General features: G+C 62.6%; 1 protein-coding gene across 1 annotated transcript in view; it reads right to left on the bottom strand.

Annotated features, from left to right (window-relative positions):
• Positions 1-4,609: 4,609 nt before the first annotated feature.
• ABCA3 (ATP binding cassette subfamily A member 3) overlaps positions 4,610-23,303 on the bottom strand; it is a 44,718-nt gene continuing 26,024 nt past the window's right edge. Inside the window, exons 13-33 of the mRNA XM_039246814.1 lie at positions 23,131-23,274; positions 22,596-22,725; positions 22,309-22,463; positions 21,915-22,070; positions 21,547-21,757; positions 20,702-20,852; positions 19,159-19,257; positions 18,153-18,339; positions 17,068-17,371; positions 15,002-15,275; positions 11,649-11,853; positions 11,106-11,325; positions 10,666-10,824; positions 9,809-9,981; positions 9,238-9,366; positions 8,967-9,161; positions 7,185-7,372; positions 6,587-6,757; positions 6,132-6,322; positions 5,901-5,974; positions 4,610-5,494 (exon numbers count right to left, since the gene is read on the bottom strand). Coding sequence (XP_039102745.1) covers positions 5,363-5,494; positions 5,901-5,974; positions 6,132-6,322; positions 6,587-6,757; positions 7,185-7,372; positions 8,967-9,161; positions 9,238-9,366; positions 9,809-9,981; positions 10,666-10,824; positions 11,106-11,325; positions 11,649-11,853; positions 15,002-15,275; positions 17,068-17,371; positions 18,153-18,339; positions 19,159-19,257; positions 20,702-20,852; positions 21,547-21,757; positions 21,915-22,070; positions 22,309-22,463; positions 22,596-22,725; positions 23,131-23,274 — 3,648 coding nt within the window. The 3' untranslated portion in view covers positions 4,610-5,362. The remainder of the gene's footprint in view (positions 5,495-5,900; positions 5,975-6,131; positions 6,323-6,586; positions 6,758-7,184; positions 7,373-8,966; positions 9,162-9,237; positions 9,367-9,808; positions 9,982-10,665; positions 10,825-11,105; positions 11,326-11,648; positions 11,854-15,001; positions 15,276-17,067; positions 17,372-18,152; positions 18,340-19,158; positions 19,258-20,701; positions 20,853-21,546; positions 21,758-21,914; positions 22,071-22,308; positions 22,464-22,595; positions 22,726-23,130; positions 23,275-23,303) is intronic.

Below are 23,303 nucleotides of genomic sequence, written 5' to 3'. Positions count from 1 at the left end.
GGCCCATAGCACGTGGAGGCCTAGGAGGTGGCCGTGGCAGCACGTCGGAGCCCAGCGTCCTGGGCCCACTGTCAGTGCATGCCCCAGGGCCTCACCAACTCCCTAGGTGGGGAAGCAAGGAGCAGGCCAGCGACCCCATCTTGGCAAGGGTGGGGACAACCCAGCTGGGCACACAGCACCCTCTACTTTTTAAGAAATGAACGAAAGTGATCTCATTTGGCATGCGTATGAATTTTAACATGTTTTATATTAAACCTAAAAGCATGATTTATTCATACACATGAGTTTAATCAAATTTGTTTCTAAATATTACTGATTTTTGTTACCAAGTGTGTTATCAGCTGTTAAGCTTTAAAATCTGAGCTTCTTTTGCCATTTTGAAGATCAACAGAATGTGTTCGGAAGAAACATAAGAAAATAAATCTGGAGGCCCCCCCGCCCCGGCCTCTTCCAGGAGTTCTGGCTTCACCCTTCTTATACCCCTCTGGCAACTTACTGAGGCTCTGGGGGCTGAGGGCTGAGGGCTGAGACGCTGGGTCCTTTGGGGACCACTGGGGGTCTTTGGCCCAGGTTTGGTGGAGGGGGTGGGGCAGGGCTCCTGGAGACAGCATTGGGCAGCCGGCCCCCAGCCTGGAGCATTAAACCACAGGCACCCTTTAGGTTCTGCTGGTGTCCTGAGCCCCTCCCTTCTCTTCCAGGGACAGGGGCCACCTGCTGGCATGTGGCTCTGCTCTCAGTTTGGAAGCACACCCATGTCAAGACAGAATATTCTCTCTGCCTTCATTCTCTGTGGGGTGTCTGCAGTGCTTGCCTTTGGAGGCTGGTGACCTGGGACGTGGAGAGGGTTTAATGGTAGCCTGGACTGTGCTGGAGGTCACGGTGTGCCATCCGGCAGCCTCAAGTGGGCATTGCATCCCCAAGGAAGGACTTCTACCTACTGCTAAGAGTCCCTTCGCTAAGGGCAGGGGTGGCCCGGCCGGTGGAACAGAAGCGTGTGGTGGAGTCGGAGAGGTGGTGATGGCTCGGTGAGCCTGAGGGAGGCTCTGGAAGAGGAGGTGCGGCTCTCTCTGTGGAGGTGGGAGCCTGCAGCCCCTGCGGGAGCCCAGGAAGAGGCACTGGTTGGTCCTTTAGGTGGCTAGGCTGGGTCTTAAAGGGCCAGACAGCCACCGAGGGTCTGGAGTTGTGGGGAGGCCTCTCTGGCTCCAGGCTTGTGTCTCCTGAGATCTCACCCCTCTCCCTGCTGGCAGGCGACTGCTGAGCAGTGAGCTTGGGGGCTTGTGCTGGTTTTCATGCCCAAGGCACCATGTTCATTTCTGCCCCAGGGAAGTCAAGGAGAGCGCCCCTGAGCTGGGGCAGTCACTGGGGACAGGGCGGCCCCGGCCGGAGCCGGAGCCGTGAGGCTCATGCGCTGCAGTCGTGGCGGAACCGTAGGCCGTTGCAGTGCCGACTGGGGCCAAGATGGCTTGGCCCTGCTCCCTGGACCTACGTTGTGCCACCCACAGCCTGTCGACTTGGGGCTTTTCCAAGCTGGCAGGCATCTGATGCCAGCATCTGTGGGGTGTAGGCTGGGCCCTGGGAGCGGGGCCTGGGCAGCCCTGTGTGTTGAGGAAGGAGGGCAGGGCCCCCGCTCCCCGGGCCCAACCCCATAGCTTCAGTTCCTGGTGCCTGCTTGAGGCCAACACTAGGTGGATGGGACTCCAGGGCCTAGTGCCCTGCTTCCCGGTGCCCTCCTGGGGGGCTGCAGGGGCCAAGACTTCTGCCTTGTCGCCCCTCCTCAGGCAGTCTCCCAGCCTACCTGCCCTGAGCCGCCTCGTGCAGGGACCCCCAGGGATTTTGCCGTCCCTGGGGAAAGGGAGATAGGCTTCAGGGACTTGAACCTTCCAGGGTTTGGAGATGAGCCTAAGCTGGGGTTCAGGGAAGGGCGCTCATGTCTGCAGAGTGGGACATCCCACGTGGCCTGCTGGCCTCAGCTGTGGGGTGGACCGAGCAGCCTAGTCCTGACTTTGGTTTTGAGGGGACCTCTTACAACCTCTGTGGGCCACCTCCTTGCTGTAGGAGCGTGTGGGGATTAGCCCCTCTGGGCCCAGATGGAGCCCAGGATGTCTACCCAGGAACGTGCCTTGGTGTGCGGGTAAGACTCCGGCTTTTGGTGTGGCCACAGGATCTGGGTGAGCACAGGTGGCCCTCCACCCTGACCATTCTGTGGTAGGGGGGGAGTGTCTCAGAGGACGCAGGCGGCTTACACCATCAGTGTCCCGCTGGTGCCCAGAAGTGAGCCGAACCGCAGCTGGTGTGGGGTGTCACGCAGGTGCCACAGCCAAATCAGCGCCCTGGCTGGTGGTCTGGCCCCAGACTGGCCTCTTGGAGCCCTCCCCCCACTCCAGGTCTTGCCCTGTGCGGTCAGGTCTGACCGCTGTGCGGCGTTGGGCCCTTGTCACCTCTTTGTGGTCAGGGAGCTGACGGGGTCCAGCCTGGGCTGGGCCGCAGGGGCCGCCTCCTCGTCGCCTGTGCTGTGTGGCTGTCCAGGCAGCTCACGGCCGCCTTGGGACCAGCCTCCCAGCCTGCCGTCCCGCCGCCGGCCCTGGCTCACTCCTCCTTCTGCCCTGGGCCCGTCAGCTGCTTTGTGACACTGGACCGAAGGTCCCTGAGACTCAGGTGACCTTGGCTCCTCCTCCTGGGGTGCTGGACTGGAGATCCGGGATTGGCACTCACCCAGCAGAAACACCGTCCAGTTTGCTTCTCTGTGTCCCTGTGACCGTAGGGCCAGGACACTCCATGGAGGGCAGGGGCTGGGCCCTAGGGTGGGGTCACTTCTGCCGGCTGTGGGTCTCCCTAAGTGAGGTGGGGTCTCACCAGCTCACGTGACAATGAGGGTGTGCGTGGTGTGGACCCGAGGGTGCGAGCAGTGTGGACCCCTGAGGGTGTGAGCCTGCACCCTGCAGTTGTGGTGGAGACAGATCGTGCCCTGGAACCTGGCTCTCATCTGGGGTGCGCAGCTAAGTCCAGGACTGTGTCCCCCGGCTCCCTACGCCTGGAGCAGCCACGCGCCTGCGTTCTGGGCAACACCACGGATGCAGAAGCGCATGACATCCGGTAGCTGTGTCCTCCTGTTCCTGCTGCCTCCGTCTGGAGCCTCGGGCACCTTGAACCCAGGAGGGGACCTTGAGGAGGGAGGCCTGCACCTGCACAGAGCAGGCGGATGGAGGCTGGCTCCCGAGGCCTGTGGGCGACGATGTCTGGACCGCCTGCTCTGGACTTTGTACTTGGCGGAGGAATAAACACCGGTCTTGTTTTAAAGGCACTGGGACCGGGCCTTCTGTGCGCAGAAAGCGGCTGCAGCCTTCACTCCGCAGGAGCGGCTCCTGGGGCCTGGGGCTGGGGTCCCCTCGCCCTGCGACCTGCTGCCTGGCATTCTTTCCGCACAGGGAAGGCGTTGGAGGGGCTCGGCCTAAGCCCTGCCCCCAGCAGGGTCTCCCCACCATCCCTCTGGTGCGGCCCCTCTAAGTTCTGGGGCAGGCGTCCTGCTGAGGGACAGTCCGCTGTTTCGGTTGAGCCGCATGACGCTGCTCCCGGGGTCCCTTCTCCCCGAGGGCAGCTGCCCAAGCCCCACACTCCTCCCACCGACGCCCCTGGCCCTTCAGGCTCTCCTGTGTCCCGCACCCGCCCCCCTGGCCCCCACCGCTGGGCCGGGCCAGCCTCACCCTCTCCCCAGCCACCCGGTGGTCTTGCTAAGAAGGATCTGGTCAGGACCACCTCCACCTTCATCCTCCACTGTCCCCTCTGCCCTATCAAGGACCAATGCCACCTGACTCCAGTGTGGGTACGCCTCGCACATGCCGATCCTGCAGTCTTGAAGGCCTTTCCTCACATCCCCCAAGGAGAAAAATGGCAAATTACTAGATCTCTGACACGGAGGCCTAAAAGCGATCTCAGGGTGCCCCGCAGGGGGGCTGCTGGGCGTGGACGACGGCCCTCCTCCCAGAGCACGGCTTCTGAGGGCCGCATCTAAGACCACACCCACCCCCGAGTTTATTTTCTATGATATGGAATTAGATGCTGATGGTGTAAAGAATCCCACAGAAAACGGAAGAGCCCCTGGAGGCTGCTGGCAGCATGCAGACTTAGAGGCCAGGAAAAATGCACTGGGAAAGTGTCCTGAAGGAGCCCCGGTGATGACAGGTCTTGCCCTAGAGCTCTGGATTCTAGGGGGCGGCAAGAGCAGAGATTCAAAGGGACATTCAGAACACCGTTAAAAAATGAGTCCATAAAAAGGGAGCTGATGTGGAGGGAGAATCTTCTGGAAAATGGCCATGAGTGGCCCTGGAGCCAGAGCCTCCCCCAGCCAGGGCCACCCCTTCCCACAACACCCCTGCGCTCCCACTTTCTCGTGTAGACCAAGGGGGTGCCAGGTGCCTGTTTAACCTGCTTCAGTCCAGCAGGTCTGGCTTACTCCTCCAGCCCCTGGCGGTGAGTTCTGGAAGTTACCGTGTACCTGGCAGAACCAAGCTCTTGCTCTTTCGTCTGTGTGCAACTTGATCCGGGAGGTCAGTGCTAGGCCTGACAGGGACTGGGCCCGTGCCCCCCATCTCATGTGACTCACAGACATGGCCATGTTCCCTCCCAGACTTTATTCTCTGGACAGAGTCACCGCGCATCAGGTGCACCCTCCTCGGTCCCGCCCTGGTCCCCAGCTGCTCTCCTGTGGGCGGCTGTTCAGGAAGCCCCTCTCAGGAACGAGGGGCCGCCTTCTCCCGGCCCCAGCTGACTCGGGGAGGCTGGGCGCCGGGTCAGCCGGACCCGGCACGGTGTCCACGCTCTGTGGCGCGGGGACCCCCAGGACGCCCTGGGAGGGAAGACTGCGGTGCCTCGTCACAGCCAGCGCCTGCGTCGTGGACGGCCACGCATGGCTTCGTCTCCACTCCGGGCAGCCTGGCGAGCCCTGCTTCCCGCTGTCCAGCCGGCTTCCTGTCCCAGCTCCGGGGGAGGCTCCGTGCCATGTGCGACCGTGGGGGTGTCCTGGTGCCCTCCTCATGAGTGCTTCAGCGAATTCAGCCCCTGGGTCAGCTGCAGCCCCTTCCTGAGTGGCTCTCTGCCCAGAGACCCCCAAGCGTGCCAGCACGGGCTGCTGGACCGCTCCTGGCTGGGTCCTGAGGTCCAGAGAGGGGCTTCGGCGCCCGCCCTGGACGTGGACGTTTGCATGCTGGTTCCCAGCGTGAGGGCGCCGAGGCCCCGGTCCCTACTGTGCCTTGATTCTCGTGTCCATTATAGAAAACAGTGATTAGAAATAAAGGTGCAGGGTAAGATGAGCTGGGAGGGAGGGGACGCCCACCTGCGCGCCCCCTGCCCCGCCCCTGCTGGCTCCTCAGGGCCCCTCATCCTCGGCGGGCGGCTGCAGATGGGCAAAGCTTAGGAACACTTGCTCCAGTGAGATCTGGCTCACGGAGTAGTCGTCCACCGCGTACTTCTCCTTGGCCTTCTCCAGGACACCAAACACCTTATGGGAGCAGACAGACTGCTGTGAGCAAGCCCGGCGGGGGTCCTCGCGGTGTGGGAGTCCTCTGGCCACAGGGGTGGTGAGGCTCCGGAGTCCCAGCCCTGCCCCAGGTGGAGCACCCGCAGGGAGCCAGCCCTCGGGGGAGCAGGGCCTGTGAGTCACACCAGGAGCCCAGGCTTCCCCCGAATCTTGCCAGCTCAGAGCATGACCTTGGGCAAGCTATGTCCTCTCTGTGGGCCAGTTTTCTTTTTTACGCCAAATTGTTTCTGACTCAAGGGAACCTCCAGATCTAGCAGATTTGGGGATGAGAGCTAGAGCAGAAACTAAGTGACCCTCCTTCACAGAAGGAGTCATTGCTGGAAAGGCCTTCCCCCGCCCAAGCTAGGCTGGCCGGGCCCGTGCTCACCTCGGCCCAGCTGAGGCCACCCCCGGGCAGGTGGTAATGGACCATCCCTTGGTGCTCATCCTCCAGGACGCTGCCTGCAGCAAGGACACCGCGTGTCCCCGTGAGGGCCGGGCCGCGGGGCCAGGGAGAGCGGCCCCGGGGACCCTGGAATCACGGCCCTCCTCCCAGGGGTCAGGGGCGTGGGGCTCGGCAGGGACGAGGCGCGGAGGCCCTCTGTGCAGCGGCACACACCTGGGAAGGTCAGGTTCACGAACGCCTTGAACTCCTCCAGCGCCTCCTGCCGCCCCTCGCTCCGGACCTTGGCCCGCAGGGAGTAGCCGCTGCCAAACTTGCTCTTGAGGTGCTGCGGGCTGCCCAGGCACTTGAGCTGGCCCTGCACCATGATGGCCAGCCGGGTGCACAAGGCCTCACATTCTTCCATGCTGGGGAGAGGGGCAGAGGCCTGACACGGGGCCGGGGGCGCTGATGCCTGCCTCCCGTGTCAGAGGTCACACAGATGGGCTGGTGTTGTCGGCCAGATCAAACTGTTCCTGATTCCCGTGTTCAGGGGGTGGCCCACGTGGCTAAGCCTGGGGACTTTCCGCACAGACTCTGAACCTGCTGCTAGCAGGTCTTCTCTCCATCAGCCCCTCCCAGCCAGCCCTTGTCCTGGCTCTTCCGCTGACCCCTAGAGACCCCGGCTCTACCTGTGGGACGTGATGACGATGGCCTTGCCTGACTCGCGGGCCCGTGCCACGGTGTCCCAGAGCAGGCGCCGGGCCACGGGGTCCATGCCAGTGGACGGCTCATCCAGGAAGATGACGGAAGGCTCTCCAAGCAGGGCGACGCCGGTGCTCAGCTTCCGCTTGTTGCCACCACTGGGGCAGAGAGGCCGGGGTGAAGCGCGGGGGATAGCACGGGCTCCCCGTGTCCCGGCATCGGGCGGGCCCAGGGACTGCCGGGCGCCCCAGGTGAACAGCAACGAGGGGAGCATGCTGCCAGCAAAGCCGCACAGAGAACCGTGCCCAGGGTGCTCAGCCCGCACGCCATGCCTGAGGGGGGCCTGACGGGCCTGGCACCCCCTCACCGCCGGCCTTGCCTCCAGGGGCAGGAACTGGTGGGGCAGCCCCTTGACACCCGGCACTGCCTGGGTCACGCCCCCCAACCCTCATTTGGTGCCAGAACAACAGGTGGGAGCTCTGGCCCCTGGCCCGTATGACTGTCCCCGGCTTTATGGTAAGGGGGACTCCCGAGTGTCCCCTGGGGAGACGTGGGGCAGGGCAGGGGACCCGAGCACCGGCGCACCTGTATGTCCTGACCAGCTTGTTGGCATGAGGCTCCAGAAGCAGGCCCCGAAGCGTGTTTTCCACGCAGGCGCTGATGTGGCGCTCGGGGATGCCCCGGAGCCGGGCGTACATGACCAGCGTCTCCCGGCCCGTCATGTGGTCCAGCAGGGCGTCGAACTGGGGGCAGTAGCCGATGCGCTGCCGCACCTGGAGGCAAGATGCAGTGAGTCAGAGGGGAGCCCCCCGGCTTGCCCCGGCAGGTGTGTCCGCGGCCGCCCACAGCTCATGGCCAGCACGCTGTGCTCTGTCAGGGACACAGGAGGCGCTTGGCCAGCTCAGGGAAGCACACATACTGCCCCATGCCGAAGGCTCAGAGATGGGCCAGGGCCCAGGCTCCCACGGTGCACGGCGGTGGGCGGGAGCAGGAAGGAACCGACGGCACAAGTCACTGCTGTGAGGATATCTGCCGTGCAACGGCTCCTCTGCTCATCCGACGTGTAACAGGCACGTGACCTGCGCTAAGCCTGCTTCTCTTTTCTCTCTGATGGAGGACACATTTGCTGGCAGCACCTTTGGGGTGGCGTGTCGCCCGGCCAGGTGGCGTGGTGGCAGGGCTCTGGGCGGCGGGCCCCGTCCAGCAGTGCCAGGGCCCTGTGGGGCCGGCACCTTCTCCCTGACCCCTCTGGCTGGCGGGGGACCGTGGATCGCAGCCACGGGGGCTCTTTCCGCGCCCTCCTGGCCGTTCCTAGGCCCGCAGAGCCTGTGATCAGTCGGCCTGGGACGCTCTCGGCTGTGGCCCCATCAGTTCAGTACCGTCCCCCTGGCACTCAGACTGGATGCACACACGAGTCCTCTCCCTACCCAGCCTGTGGGTCACTCGCAAGTGTTTCTAATCTTGCTTATTCCCATAACCACGAGGCACAGAGGTGTTTTATAACCTGGGCCCACAGTTGCACAGCTCAGGCGGTGGGCTTGTTTCTCCTGCGGGAACCTGCGTGTGGGGCTGTAGACACGGGGCTATGTCTCCTTTGTTTCTCCGTGTGTGTGCTGCGCATGGGCCCTGAACACGGCCTGGGGGCTCCTCAGGGGCCTGAGAGGAAGGCCTTCCTCCACAGCACGGGCTGCTCTCTGGGGACGGGGTGGCCAGAAGCCCCCAGGACACAGGGTCGCTGCCAGGCACGGACTCTTTTCTGTTCCTCCCCAGGCACCCAGAGCCTTCCACCCAACCTCCAGTGGTAGAGGCAGTGGGGGGGCAGCCTGGCCCCACAGCCCTGGGGACTCGGCCCCATGTGGAGAAGTCTCCTAGGACGCCCCTGCCATGGGTGCCCCGGGCCTCGGCTCCTCCCCTCACGCGGCGAGGCCCTGAGAGCCATGCCTAGGGAGCACAGCATGCCCTCGGCAGAGCCGGGCAGGGCGGTGCCTCTCGGGGCGGGCAGATACTGGCCGGGGCTCCTCGCTGTGCCACGGGCTCTATGATACTCCTACCAGTGTGCTTGGTCGCTGACCTTTTATCCGGCTTTGGTGCAACGCCAGTTCTGAACAGCCCAGGGCACCGTTACGATAAATCTGCGCACACAGGCCACAGAATGCTGCGAGCTCCATGCCCCTGGGTCCAGACGGCGGCTTCTCAGGGAGGGCCTGGCCTTGGCCCGCCAGCCTGGCCAGGACAAGGGGGCCTCTTCTCTTCCTGTCCTCTCCCCTCCCTGTCGTTTGCTTCGCTCTACCCCTGGTCACTGGCTCGTGCTGCCATCCCTGAACTATGAGCGCATCCCTGCTGCCAGGGCACCGCCCCCACACCCACCTTCCCGATTTCAGAGCTGATGCTGTGGCCCCCGACAAACGCGTCCCCGGACGTGATGGTCTCCTCCCCGGTCAGCATTTTGAAGGTCGTGGTCTTCCCGGCTCCGTTGAAGCCCAGCAAGCCGAAGCACTCTCCTTTCTGGACCGCGAGGGAGACCTTGTCCACAGCGAGCAGGGGCGTCCGCTGCTCATACACCTGCGGGCGGTGGGCATTGGGGCTGGAGGCAGCGGCACAGGGTGGCGCCGCACGGCGCGGGGCGGGCCTGCTTTACCTTGGAGAGCTCCTTGATAACCAGAGGAGTGTCCGGCAGCGAGTCGGGGCTGGGCGCCAGGACCCGGTTCCTCTCGTCCACCACATCCTGGTCCTCAGGAAGCACCGATGTCCGAGAGTACGCTTCCGTCTAATTGTTCCAGAAAAACACGCATGCGTGAGCTCCAGTAAGGGGGTCCTTCTCCACGCGACCGAGGGTGGGGTCTCTGAAACTCCTTAGGTATGGACCCAGGGCTTTCACAGGGATGGCTGGGTGGACCTAAGGGCTGACACTGGCACTGAGATGCAGACGGCCAAGGACAGAGGCCCGAGCAGGACGCATCGAGAAAGCCATGAAACTTGGCTGAGGGTGTGGGGGGGCTGTACTGCGTGGACAGAAAGTCCTTCCCAGGGGGTCTTTATGTGAGAGCGGCCGCCTCGCCCTGGGTTCACGTGTACGTCCAGCGCGGGCTCAGCAGGTTTTGTTTGGGGGGTGGGATGTGTGTGGCAAACACGAGGGCCCAGGCAGCCTGGGCGGCTGCGGCCCTGGCCGAGGCCGGTGGGGGTGTGGGGAGCGCACGGGACCCACTCACCAGCGCCCGCCTCCTCCGGAAGGCACAGAGGCAGGTCTTCAGCCTCCACAGCGTGTCAGTCTCAATGAGGAAGAGCAGGCTGAGGTAGGCAAACCCGGAAGCAGCCATGGAGGTCACGAACCTGCCGACCCCCGGGGCACTCCATGCGTAGAAGTTCTGCTGGTACCGGATGTCTGTGTGGGCAAGGGAGTGAGCGTGGCGCTGGCCCCGAGCACCCCACTGGCCTCCGACGGAGTCCCCGAAGGCCCAGGATCCATTTGTCACTGCCACGCAGAAGTCCCGGGAATGGCCCGCATTTTGGGGCAGTTTTACCTTGCAAGGGGTGCCTATGACAGGTGACTGGGTCACACCCTTGCTCACTCGCATGCCCCTTCCTCCCTTGGGGATGACACCGGGATGTGAAGATGTGACACCCCCCTCCCTGCCTTGCCATGGTCAGCGGTGACAGCTGCCACCGCGGAAGACAGTTCAAGGCACAGGAAGGGCGTGTGGGGGCCCAAAAGGTGGCCCCAGAAAGACACGTCCACGTCCACGTCCTAATGGCCAGAACCTGTACACAATCCCACTTAGGAAAGGGGTCTTTGCAGGTGTACTGAGATCCTGAGCTCGGGGCCGGAAATCCAAGGACAGACGTCCTTACAGGAGAAAGGCAGAGGGAGGTTTGAGATGCACAGACGCTGGGCAGGTGGCCCGCGTAAAGGCAGAGCCAGAGCCTGGAGTGAGGGTCACAGAGGAGGGCTCGGTGGGCAGCCTGGAGGCGGTGCACACTGTACACTGCCCAGGCACCCACCCAAGCTGAGGGAGGGAGCCAGGCAGGGTGGGGGGTGGGGAGGGGCAGCCGCGGGCCAGACACTCACTGTATTTCCGGCAGTAGTGCGCCGCCACCTCTGAGGAGGTGCAGTACCTCCTCATCTCGAAGTTCTCGTGGAAGCTGCTGACCGCCATCCCCAGACAGTGGTTGGGCAGCACCAGGAACACGTGGTCCAGCGTTCTGGAAAGTTCTTCTAATTTCACCGCTGTGGGGAGGGCACAGACCAGTGGGCGCTGGGGGACACAGATCTGGAGGGCATATGGGCCGGACGCCTGGCTGGGTGACGCCCCCTGGATGTGGCACCAGGCTCTCCCAGGCCAGCACCTCCTTCTCTGGGCGCCCCCCACCCCTGCTGAAACCGCCAGGCACAGCCGCCCGCTGCCGGCCCAGCAGGACCACCTTTGGCAGAGGGGCCTGAGTGTGGGCTGGCCCAGTGGCCGCACTGGTGGCGCCCGGGGGGGCCGGGCGTGGTCTCCAGGCCCCCACCTGGGATGCGCATGATGGTGACCATGAGGAAGGTGGCTATGCCCGACAGGATGTTGAATATGGTGAGCCTTGTGTAGGCAGTAGCTGCTCCCGAGAAGAAGAAGTTCATCAGGTACATGAGGGGGATGATGGCCCAGCCGTAGAGCATGAGCAGCAGCAGGGCGTCGGCCAGGTGGCCGTCCCGAGTGAAGGCGTGCACGTCAAAGGCCTTGAACACCACCTGTGGCAGCACAGAGGTAGGTGGTGCCCGGAGGCCCTGTCTGTCTCCGAGGCTTCAGCCCTGAGACCCTCCTTGACGACGTCCCCCCTTCTCCCCTTTGTGGCTGGAGCGGTCACCAGGGCACCCTGCGCCCGGGCCTTGCCCGCCACAGTGGGGCAAGGCTGGGGGTACGGACACAGACCAGGGGTGCTACCGGGGGCATTCCCAGCCATCCTCCCAGAACGGGGGCCAAGCTGCCAGCGTGGACCTGTGATCCGTGCAGGGGTGCCAAGGCAGGGCCCCGGGACGGGCAGGGGAGGGGCCCCGCACCACACAGCCCTCACCAGCAGCAGCAGACTGGGGACGAGGAAGGACATGAGGTCCCACAGTAGAGAGGAGAGCCAGAAAGTAGCCACATGGACCCCGCTCACAAACTGGACGTGCTTGGCCTGGACGGCCCTCTCGCTGACTGCCAGGATGGAGAAGGTGCTGGCCAGGAACGCCATGGCGAAGAGCAAGTTGAGGGCGATATCAAATCCCTTCCGGCCCCTGCAGAGGTGTGTGGGGGGGGGACAGCGCAGGTCAAGGACAGAGCACAGTGAGTCTGGGAAGTAGGGGACATTCACTGGGTTCTTGGTCACCATCCAAACGTGATGGAGTGGCCCAGGCACTAAAGGAGGTTAAGAGGGAGTGCCAGAGCGGTTGTGTGTGGGGGGGTGTCTCAGAGCCAGGAAAACCCCTCCCCGCCAGAATGGCTCCTCCTCTGGGCTTCCTGAGCAGTGATGGAGGGGCCACTCTCCCAGTCACCTCCAAGCTGTCCCTGCATCCCCCGTGCCCCCCACTCCAGTGATGGCCTTACCATCACTGCCTTTCCCACGTCTCCTGAGGACCCCCTGCCTGGCTGGCCCTGCCCTGCCCTAGTCGGACCCCCCCACTGCCGTGTGCACGGCTGCAGTCGCTCACCCCCCCCCACCCCCATCAGGTGCATTATGCATTCGGGTGCCAGCAACACCTTCCAGAAACCACGGCTGATGGCATTACTATGTTGCTCAAAAACCTCCTGTCTGTCTCAACACGCGGGGCTTCAACACGTGGATGTTATTTGGCCAAAAAAAAAAAAAAAAAAAAAAGGGAATTGCAGATACAACTACGGCACAGATGAGCCCTGAAAAGTGAGAGCAGCCAGTCACCGAACTTCTTGTTAGAAGATTCCATCCATATGAAATGTCCAGTACAGGCAAATGCACGGAGACAGGAGTAGAGTGGAGGCCACGTGCCAAAGGAGATGGGGGCACGGTGGGGGGGGGGTGGCTTTGGCGCCATGGGGCTCCTTGGGGTGTGATGGAACGTCCAGTAAGATTACACTGTGCTCCCAGAGGCACATGGAAAGGTGCTCAGCGTCACTAACCCCCAGGGAAATGCAAACCAAAGCCTAAGGAGAGATCATCTGCCCCAGCCAGAACGACCAGCATCAACAAGACAGGAGAGAATGTGTTGGTGTGTATGCGGGGGAGGGGCCCCTGTGCCCGCAGGCGGGCATGCAAGCTGGTGCAGCCACTCTGCAGAACAGGGGGCAGGCTCCTCAGAAAGTTAAAAATAGGGGTGCCTGGGTGGCTCAGTTGGTCAAGTGTCTGACTGATTTAGGTCATGATCTCATGGTCCATGGGTTCGAGCCCCACATCGGGCTCTGTGCTGACAGCTTGGAGCCTGGATCCTGCTTCAGATTCCGTGTCTCTCTCTCTGCCCCTCCCCTGCTCACGCTCTCTGTCTCAAAAATAAACATTATAAAAGTTATGTATATAAACAAAGTTAAAGACAGAAGTACACGATGACACAGCAATTGCTCCCCTGGGTGGTTGTCTACAGAGGATGAGGTCATGGGCACCTGGGTGTCTCAGTCAGTTGGACATCAGACTCTTGATTTTGGCGTAGGTCACAATCCCAGGGTCCTAGGATCAAGCCTCACATTGTGCTCTGCATAGAGAGTGGAGCCTGCTTGGGGCTCTCTCCCCCTCACTCGCGTGCACTCTCTAAAGTAAAATGTTTTAAAAAAAGAAGAAAATGAAATTGCCAACTTGCAGTGATTTCTTGCCCCCCAAGCTCATAGCCGTGTTATTTACAACAGCCAAGGCAGAAACAACAACACGTCTGTCGACAGGGCAGGCGAGTGGACAGACTGCTCTACACACAACACAGTATTTTCCAGCCACAAGAGAGAAGGAGAGCCTGCTCTCTGTGACGTGAGGGACCTTGAGGACACCCTGCTGAGTTAAGTCAGACAGAGAAAGCCGAGTATCATCTGATCTCAATCATCTGATCTCACTTATATATGGAATCTAAAAACAAAACGAAAACAAAAAGGCCTCACAGATACAGAGAAAGGACTGGTGCCTGCCAGGGGTGGGCAAAGTGGGTGAAGGGTGTCAACAGGTTTCCAGTCATAAAATAATAAGTAAGTCCTGGGGACACCACGTAGGGCATGGGGACTATGGTTAAGGTCAACTCAACACTGGATTGCTTATTTGAAAGTTGCTCAGACACGATCTTAAAACTTCTCACCACAAGGAAAAACACTCTTAACTACTCGCGATGAGGGTGATGACGGGTGGTAGCCAGGCTCTCTGGGGCCATCCTTTCAGACACAACTGGGACTAAAGTAACTTTGTGCATCAATTATATCAAATTCTGAGCATACGAAAGACGCTTCAGCACAAACAGGTGCAGAACTCCATCTCCTAAAGCTGCTGAAATGGAACCAAAATCCTGCTGCCCCGTCCACCACGCCCGCCGTCCTCAGCCTGACCTGGGGGTCTCCTCACCCAGGGCCCATGGGGGTGGGGGGAGCTGCCACTCTTCATGTCCCCAGCATAGTCCCCCACCCCGCCTGCAGCTGCTGACCACCCTGCCAGGGTCTGAGGGCCCCGCAGGCCTGTCTCCCCGGCCCCATGGGAGTCGAGGCTCCTTCCCAGGACTGTGCGGTGTCCAGAACCCCAGTCCGCTCCACCGCGAGCGTTCATCTGTGTGCCTGCCTGTTCCTGGAAGGACAAGGAGAGCAGAGAGCTGCTGCCGGGCGGGGGGTGGGGGGGGAGATGGAGCTGCTCCCTCCCTATTAGTTAACTGCCCCACATGGAGTCATTGTTCCTGTTCAGAAATAGATTTTATCGGCTTCCTCTGGACCGTCCTAGGGTTTTGGGGGCTCTGTAACCACCATGGGGGAATCCTACACACACCATCTCCTGACAAGACCTGAGAAGGGAGAGGCCCACAGGCTCCCTGATTCGAGGCCACCCGGGGCAGCGATACCTGACCTCGCTGTGTTCTGTATGCTGGTTCATACACACAGGCGCGCGGGCTCAAGCCTGTGCTGGGGCCCCTGGGCCCAGAGGCCAGGAGGGGCCGGTGCAGATTTGGGAAGAAGGCACAGCTGTCCCCCAGGTCCTCAGGAGTGGCCCCTCGGAGACTTTGTAACGTGGGTTAGGGTCTTGCCAGCTTATCCGCTGTCTGAGGGAAGGGTGGGCATGGAGGCCTGGGGAGGACGTGGGGCAGAGGTTCCCCGGCCCAAACCCAGAAGCTTCCTGAAGGCACAGACTACGCTTCATGGCCCTCGGTGGCCCCCGGCGGTGCTGGTGAGAGGCCCTGACGGGTGGGGGCAGGGCCCTGGCCGGGGCGGGGGCCGGGGCGGGGGCGGGGCACATACTCGGTGAACTGGTCCTTGGCGGCCTGCAGGGCGCTGCGGGGCTGCGGGTAGTTGGAGACCACGATGGAGGCCCGAGGGCCGCACAGCAGCTTGAACAGAAGGTTGTCGACCACAGCCAGCGCGGTGGCCGGGGAGTGGTACGCCTGGTTGTTGAACAGGGCGGTGACAACCGTCCGCCCGCCGACATCTCTGAAGGACACGGCCACCAGGCACCGCTCGTCGAAGCCGCCTCCCTCCACCGAGGCCCTGAAAATCAGGAACTCCTCCAGGTCACCTGGGGGCAAGGGCAGGGTCAGTGGGAAAACAGCCCTGGGCCACGTGCCCGAGACGCCCGCTCCGGGGAGCTCCGGACGCCGGAAGGAGCCGCGGCAAGGAGGCGCCACCTTCTGCTCTGAGGGAGCCCACAGGCCGCGAGGCCACGTCACGGGCGCGGCGGTGCCTGGCCGAGCGGGCACCCTGTGGCCACGCGAGGCCAAGCAGGAGGAGCAACCTCCACTTTCTGCCCCGCAAATGCCCCCTGAGGCTAAAGGGAGCCAGCGCCAGCCAGGCTGGGAGGAGGCCACTCCGGAGAAGTTGAGACTCCAAGAGGCAGACCTCCTGTGGGCAGCTGGGCGGGCCAGCAGGTGCAGGGGGGGTGGGGAGTGCCCTCAAGGGGTGCGAATAGACAGGACCTCCCATTTCTCTGGTTTTCCAGTTTCTGTGGGATGTGTAAGTGCACTTACATAATCAGGAAAACCCGGTGGTCTTTAGAAAGAGCGGCCTGAGGGAATGGGGCCCAGGGAGGAGGAGGATTCCCTCCTCACCCACAAGAACCCCAGCAAACCCCCACTTCCGGTGCTGGACCCTCTGGGCATTGGAGTTCCGGGCAGCCAGGACCCGCCCCAGCCCTGCTGGCTCCCACTGGGCTCCGTGGCGGGGACCTGGGGAGAAGGCCTCTGGCAGGGGTGCTGGGGTCACCCACGAGAGCACCACCCTCACTGCTCCGGCCTGTAAATGGGGCCGGGGGGACACCCGCCCTGCAGGCCCCAGGAGCAGTGAGGGGGCAGGGACGTGTCCGGGAGCCCCGATGTTAAGAGTTACAAAGGCTCCGCCAATGGGGCCGCGGCTGCCATTACAGAAGGGAAAGAATCTGATGGCCGTAAATGCAGCGAAACAAGACCCACAGGGAGGTGGACAAAACCAAAAGGTGGCATGCTCGACGAGGGAACAGACACTTCGGCCTTCTAGAAGCACTCAGGCCAGGGGCATCTGAGGGTGTGTCCCGAATTCTCCAGAGCCACCATGTGTCACAGAGTCCTGAAACCTTTGGACCAGGCAGGGGGACAGCCAGCAAACAAGGCGGGGGGCACACCGAGGTGATGGGAGCACCCACTGCTGCCTATGAGGGCTAATCCAGGCCGCAAGGGTGGGCAGGGCTGCCCTGGGACTTGGGCAGCAGAGGCTATGACCTGGCGGCAGCGTCCCCTGCACGGCAGGCTGGTTCCAGGATGGAGAGGCATTCAGCCTTCTCCTAAACAGCAACCCGGTCCTGAGTCTCAGGGCTGCGGGCCAGCAGGGGGAGGGAGCAGCAAGCCGAGGCAACCTTCCCACACATCCGGCCGTCTGGCTCGTCTGGCCCACGCTCGAGCCCTGCTCTGACTGCCACAAACAGGGAGGCAGGTGCTTCAGGCTGAGGTGCTGGTAGGGACCACCGGAAGGGACCACCGTGTCACCTCGGTGCGTGCTGTGACCAGCCTGGCCAACAAAGGGCAACAGAAGCACCACAGGTTTCATGGTTCACCTCCAAAGCCCCAACACAGAACCTAAATGCTAACCCCCCCCCCCCATCCCCCGGGCAAACCTTAGTCCTAGATGCTGCCTCGTGCCTTCCTGACTCTAGTGGTGATGTCTGGAGGCAGCTGTGGCTGTCAGGATGCGTGGGGAGAGGGGATGCAATGTCAGGGATGCTTCTAAACATCCCACGGTGCGTAGACAGCAAGGAGCTGACCCCCTCGAATGCCTGCGGTGCCTGCGTTGGAGGCTGGGCTCCAAACCCGGCCCGAGCCCCGGGGCCGCCCGCCCCTTACCCAGCACCTCCCGCGGCTCCTGGTCCTCGGCCTGCAGCATGTCCTTCAGATGCTCCGACAGCTGCTGGTCCAGCCGGGAGGCCCCGGGGACAGCGAAGGGCACGACAGTTCGGCCGTAGGCGCCCAGGCTCAGCTCTAGCATGGGGTCGTCAAAGGTCTCCGAGGAGTAGTTGACGGCCAGGAGGGCCAGGGTGACGCATGTCAGAGGGACCAGGACCTGGGCCACCACCATCTTCCACTCGCGCAAGCTGTACACGGCCTTCTTCAGGAACATGGCCCAGAACTGCTGGCAGTGGAGGGCGAGCTGTGGCAGAGGGGACGGGCTGTCACGGCTGCCCTGTGGGGCCGGTGGAGCACCCCTGCCCCCCTCCCCAACAGCAGGAGTGGTCCCAGCACACGCCTGGGGGGCCTCCAGCTGACGCATGCGCCCTGAGCCCCACGGCTTCTTGCGGAGCTCCTTCGGTAACACAGGAGACACGCACGTCTGTGTCCCTGCGGGTCCTGACACGGGCCTGGAGGGGTCCCGCCGCCGTGGAGGCTGGGCAGGCACCGCCTCATCATCAGCAGGCACTGGGGGAGCCAAGGCCTCTGCCTTTCCTCACCCTGGCAGAGGACTCCGTCTGTGCTCGCATGGGAGCACAGGGCCGCATGGGGACCCCTCCAGGGTCAGAGTGCTGCTCTCCCGCATGCAGGCCAGGCCACCTTGACCCAGACCCTGCTTTTCTGTCTGTATAGTGGACCAGTGCTGCCCTCTCCTTTACTGAGTGAACACCAGGCTTACGGCAAGCTCCCAGTAAACGGAGCACGGTCAGCACCATATGCAATGATGGCTTCTCCACGAGCGGCCCAGTTAGAACAAAACGATATTACAGTTGCTGGATTAAAACGCACTGGGTTTAAACAAAATAATAAAATAAAATGCACTGGTTTTCCTTCTCCCTCTCATGACCGTGTGAGCTGCAATCTGCCCTCTTCCCAGTGAACTGACCCTCCGGGAGCCCTCCTCTGCCCCCTGGACGCTCACACGTGGGGCTCAGGGCTCTCCCAGCCTTCCTGCGCCGGCCGGCCCCGCCCTCAGTGCTCACCCCAGTATTGAGCTTGGTGGCGGCACACTCGTCCTCGATCAGGGAGCCAATGCCATCCGTGGGGTCCATGGCCCCACACAGGTGGCTGTCCACTGCCCAGTCGCTCGCCCGCCTCTCGTGTTGGTACTGCAGGGCAGGGAGCTGGATGGCCTGGATGTCCATGCTGGTGTCCACCAGCTTGCCGACCCTATGCCAAGACACAGGAGGCAGTCATGGCTCGGCTTCCCACAGAGGCCGTCAGGAGGAGGAGGGGCCGCTGAGGGCTCTGCTGGCTGGCGGTTCGTCTCCTCACTGGCGCATCACCAGATGCCATCAGGACACGAGACATGGTGGCTATGCAGAGCCATGAGGGACAGCCAGCCAGACAAGGCCCCTGCCCACAGGGACTGCGGTCTCCCTGGGAGACGGTCAAAGCCAGAGAGGGGAGTGCTGGGGGCACCATGGCGGCCACCTGGTCCGGGTGCTTGGTGCCAAGCTGAGGCCGGCGGGCAGGTGTGTGTGGCGAGCACAGGTGGCGGCCGGGTGGGTGGTGGGGCCGCGCGGATGCCCGCGAGCCGCCTGGTATGTGCACACCGCATACACACTCACAGTTCTGCTCCCTCGGTCCCAGGATCCGCATGGAAAAACATTTACCTCACACATATTTTTGTCCTTTCCAGTTCCTAGCCCTCCAGCTGCCAGACAGGCATTCAAGGGAAATCGGGTGAACACCTTCGTCGTCCCGGCCCTCCCTGCGACCCGAAGTTCTGGGGGCCTGCTTGTCCAGTCCCCATCGTGAATACAGGCCCACCCCCGGGGCCACCTGCATCCTCTCCATGAAGTGGGGGTGGGAGTTCCGGAGATCTGAGCTCAACTGCCCTCTGCCCTGGGGAACTTGGGGCCCTGCCTGTGCCGGCTGCGCGCCCCCCTCAGGTGGGTGTTGGGCCGAACAGTCAGGGGGCCGCTTCACCGTCACGCTGAGGACAAGCATCCGTGCCCAGACTGATGGACCCCCGCGTTTACTGACCGCAGGAAGACCTCCTCCATGGTGGTGACCGAGGCCCCGAAGCTGGCGATCCCCAGCTCCTTCTGCTGCTTCTCCAGTTTGGCAAAGAGACTTTCGAACCTGGAAACAAGACCTCGAGTGAAGAGCTGCCTCTCGGTGACTTTGGAGGTGACACGTTCCTCTGTGTGGCCTAGAGGAAGGCGGAGCGGCCTTGGCTCCTTGAAAACCTGAAGTTGGGGTTTGTTTACCCTTCTCTCTCCCTGTGTGATTTTTTTTTTTTTTTTTTTTTTTTTTTTAAGAGCAGGAGTATGTGTGTGCAAGCTGGGGACAGGGGTAGAGAGAAAGAGAGAATCCGTGTTCCATGCTCAGTACGGAGTCCGATGTGGGGCTGGATCCCACAGCCCTGCGGTCATGACCTGAGCCAAAATCAGGAGTCCGATGCTCAACGGACTGAGCCACCCAGGCGCCCCCACCATGTGACCTTCTGCCATGAGTATGTGGGCCTGTGAGACACTGTTTGGTAGTAAATGCCCACATGAACTAAAAACCCAAAAAACCTGAAGAATACTCATTTGACTGTGGGGTAGCACTTTCTAAGGAAAAAAATCACAGAGGAAAATCACAATAGGACCCATCAAATGTAAAGTGCGTGCATGGGGAAAAAAATCCCACAGAACCAGTCAACAACCAATTGGAAAAAACTGCAGCAAAAATGGTTGGTGTCACCATATGAAATGCTCTGACCACGACATGAGCACCAGACAGAACACACGATGTCCAGAGAGCTGCGTAAATGGGGGCAAGATGGGCCTGCACTTAGCAGGAGCGGAAGGAATACCAAATGCCATTTCAACCACTGGATACGCAAATCCTGAAAAAACTTTACTCAGAGCTGCAACCGTGGTGGAAACGGACACCCTCCTGCCCTGCTGACGGGGGGTCACACACATCACTTTCCTCGGAGAAATGTGGCACTATTGGCCCCATTACTGGCACCCTAACCTGGGCGGAGAGTCACTGGGGATCTAGATCAAGAGTTTTCTAGAAGGATGTTCCCTGGCGTATTCTTGGGGGGGAACCACGAGTGTGCGGTGCTGGAGCGGGTGCTGATGCAGTCAGGGTGCAACAGAGTCAGGGAACCGAAAACCAAACCATCAAACGAGCTCGTAGCAACATCAAAGGGACTTTTAGGATTTATATCCCAAAGGTGCCGAACGTGAATCGAGAGTGGGGTTCTCACCCCCACACCAGAATCGCCTCTGTTGATGAGGCAGCAGCACGTGGCTCACAGCCTGAGACAGAAGATACACACACTCATGATTCCATGAGGAGCTCGCAGGCGCCGTGTGCGGTGAGCCTGGGCTCAGGGGGCGGCCACGGGCCTAGCGTGGCGACAGACCCTCTTCCTGGCAGCCTTTCCCAGTTCTGCCGCACCGGTTCCCCACCTGCCGTCACAGGCGCTGTGGGGGCGGGAGCCCCGCCGGCCGAGCCTGACGGGCACGAGTGGGGGACCCCACGCACCGAGCCCCCCGCAGGGCTGTGCCTGCGCCCCCAGGACGCGCACCTGTGCGAGCTCTCCTTGGGCAGGATGAAAGACAGCTCGGCGCCGGCTCTGCTCTCCAGCATGGCACTGGGGACGTGCTGGCGCACCAGCCGGGAGACGGCCTCAGGGTCACAGTGAGGCTCCTTCACCAGCGTCATGTGGTAGCCCGCACCTGCAACATGTGATGCTGTGTCCCACTGCTGCGTCCCTCTGGGCCCTCGGCTTGTGACTAGCGCAGCTCGTGGGAAAGAGGCCAGAGAGCAGGGACGGCGGGATCAGAGCACCATCTTCGGGGCCTTGCCTCCCAGGTTCCACCGGGCAGAGATGTGGGGGGACCTGGGGGCGCTGCCCTTAAGGACATGAGGCCCAAGCCGGGCTCTGCACCTCAGGCTCAGGCTGCGGCAGGAACCGTCCCCCGGATCTGCCCTCTCTGCTCTCTCCACAAGGGAGCCCCGGACAATGGCTGCCCCAACGGTGACCACGTCTGGTCACCGTCCACCGGGTAGGGCTGTGCACCGGACGAGGGACCGCGGAAAGGAGGCGCATGAGTCCCGGGGGTGTCTGAGGAGGGGGCTCGTCCACTGGAGGGGTGTGGCTGGAACTGGGGCATCAGACCATGAGCTGCCTTCTGGAAAGCCACACTTAGGTGGCAAACCGTGTGCCACCCACCAGCTGGGGAATGTGCCGCTGGCCACGAGCCTCTACGACAGCCAGTGTAGCCTCTGCAAGGGCACCACTGCTCTCGGCTGCTTTGCCTGACGCTGGGCCACTCGTTCCTGGTCACCGAGGGATGTTGGCTGAACCAAATGAAAACTGTCCACTTCCGCGCCCTCCTCGCGACCGGCCTCTGGGCCCCGCCCACTCACCGTACTTCTGCTTCAGGAACAGCGGGGACCCGCAGCACTGGAGCTCCCCCTTGGCCATGATGGCCACGCGGTCCCCCAGCAGGTCGGCCTCGTCCATGAAGTGCGTGGTGAGCAGCACCGTGCGGCCGCTCTTGTGCTGCTGCAGCAGGTCCCAGATGGCCCTCCTGGAGACGGCGTCCATGCCCGAGGTGGGCTCGTCCAGCATCAGCACCTGCGGGCCGAGGGGCGGGCGGCTCCGTCCTCACAAGGCTGCTCCCCGCGGGGCATCCGGGGCCGCGCGGGGGCCTGAGCCCGACGCCGCTGTGCCGCCCCCCCCGCGCCTGCCCGCCGTGCTCGGCGCCCGGCCCCGGGGCCTCCCGCCCGCCTACCTTGGAGCCCGCGATGAGGGCGATGCCGATGGACAGCTTGCGCCTCGTGCCCCCGCTCAGGCACCTGCTCAGGGAGTCCCGCTTGTCCTCCAGGCTGAGGGCGCGCAGCGTCCGCTGCACCTCCTCGGGGCACTTGTGGCGGGACAGGCCCTTCAGCTGAGACAGCGGGAGACAGGGGCGTCCGGCAGGGGCCCCCGGCCTCGGCGCCTCCTCCTGCCCTCCGTGTGCCGTGACGCTGCCCTGACTTCCCTCCCCGCCGCCCTGCTGCAGGTCTGCGAAGGGCCACTCCGGGTGGGTTCTACTTGGCAGAAAGCTGAGGGTTTGCACCGTGGGGCCCAAGCTCACCACCCACGAAACCACCACATGCCCTGAGCCCGCTCAGCGGCCGGCTCACCTGTGCGTAGAAGTACAGGTGCTCCGCGACGGTCAGGTTGTCAAATAGGACGTCGTGCTGTGGGCACAGGCCCAGACTCTTGCGGATCTGAGCCATGTCTTGGGAAATCTCGTACCCGTTGATATACGCCCGTCCGCTGGTTGGGGGAAAGAGACCTAGGGCCAAGCAGGAGACCCAGAGGCAGAAGTTCAGCCGAAACACCAGACCCCACCCCCTGGTGGGCACGAGGTGTGACCCATGTCTGGACCTGCGGCTGACTGGCCAGAGCCGAAGCCGTGGCCCCTCACCTGTGAGCATGGAGAGGGTGGTGGTCTTCCCCGCGCCGTTGTGGCCCAGCAGCACCGTGATCTGCCCCTCGTACAGGTTCAGATTCAGGTCTCTGACAGCTGCTTTGCCCTTGTTCCCCACTCTGAACACCTGCAGCAGAGGCCGAGGGCAGCCCTGGACTTCAGGCCCTGCCCGGCCCCCAACACCCCTCCAGAACACCCGCCCGACGGGTCTCAGAAGGAGAGGGTGCCCGGTGCGGCCAGTCAGCGCAGAGGAGGAACGTTTCGGGCAAAGACGCCATGCCTCTCCCCACCCTGCCCTGAACATCTGTCGCGCTGCAGTGGACCAGCAAGTCTGCGGCAGGGCTGATCCACCCTGAGACCCCTGCGCCCTGGGAACATGGCCTGGGGAGGGGTCAGACAGCAGCCATGGGGGTCCAGGGGCAGCAAGGCCTGGGGGATGGCCACCAGCTCAGAGAGTGCCCCGGGCAAGGTGGCAGGTTTCAGCCCTGTGGCACGAGGTCCCTATCCATGCCCACCCCACGGGGCGTGGCACCTTGGTCACATGCTTGATCCTGATCCCGGCCACCAGGTCCTCTGGCTCAGCCTCAAAGTACTCCGTTCTGAGCACTTTCTCTGGATCATCGTCTTCTTCTTCTTTCTCCAACACTGTCCGTGGGTGCCCGCACCAGTACGAGGGCTGGGGGGAAAGTAGGCGGGTCTCAAGCA

The sequence above is a fragment of the Hyaena hyaena genome, unplaced genomic scaffold (assembly GCF_003009895.1).
Source record: "Hyaena hyaena isolate Hyena2069 unplaced genomic scaffold, ASM300989v1 scaffold_285, whole genome shotgun sequence".
NCBI lineage: Eukaryota > Metazoa > Chordata > Mammalia > Carnivora > Hyaenidae > Hyaena > Hyaena hyaena.
The sequence above is the reverse complement of the archived record's forward strand: the minus strand, read 5'-3'. Positions and strand labels throughout refer to the sequence as shown.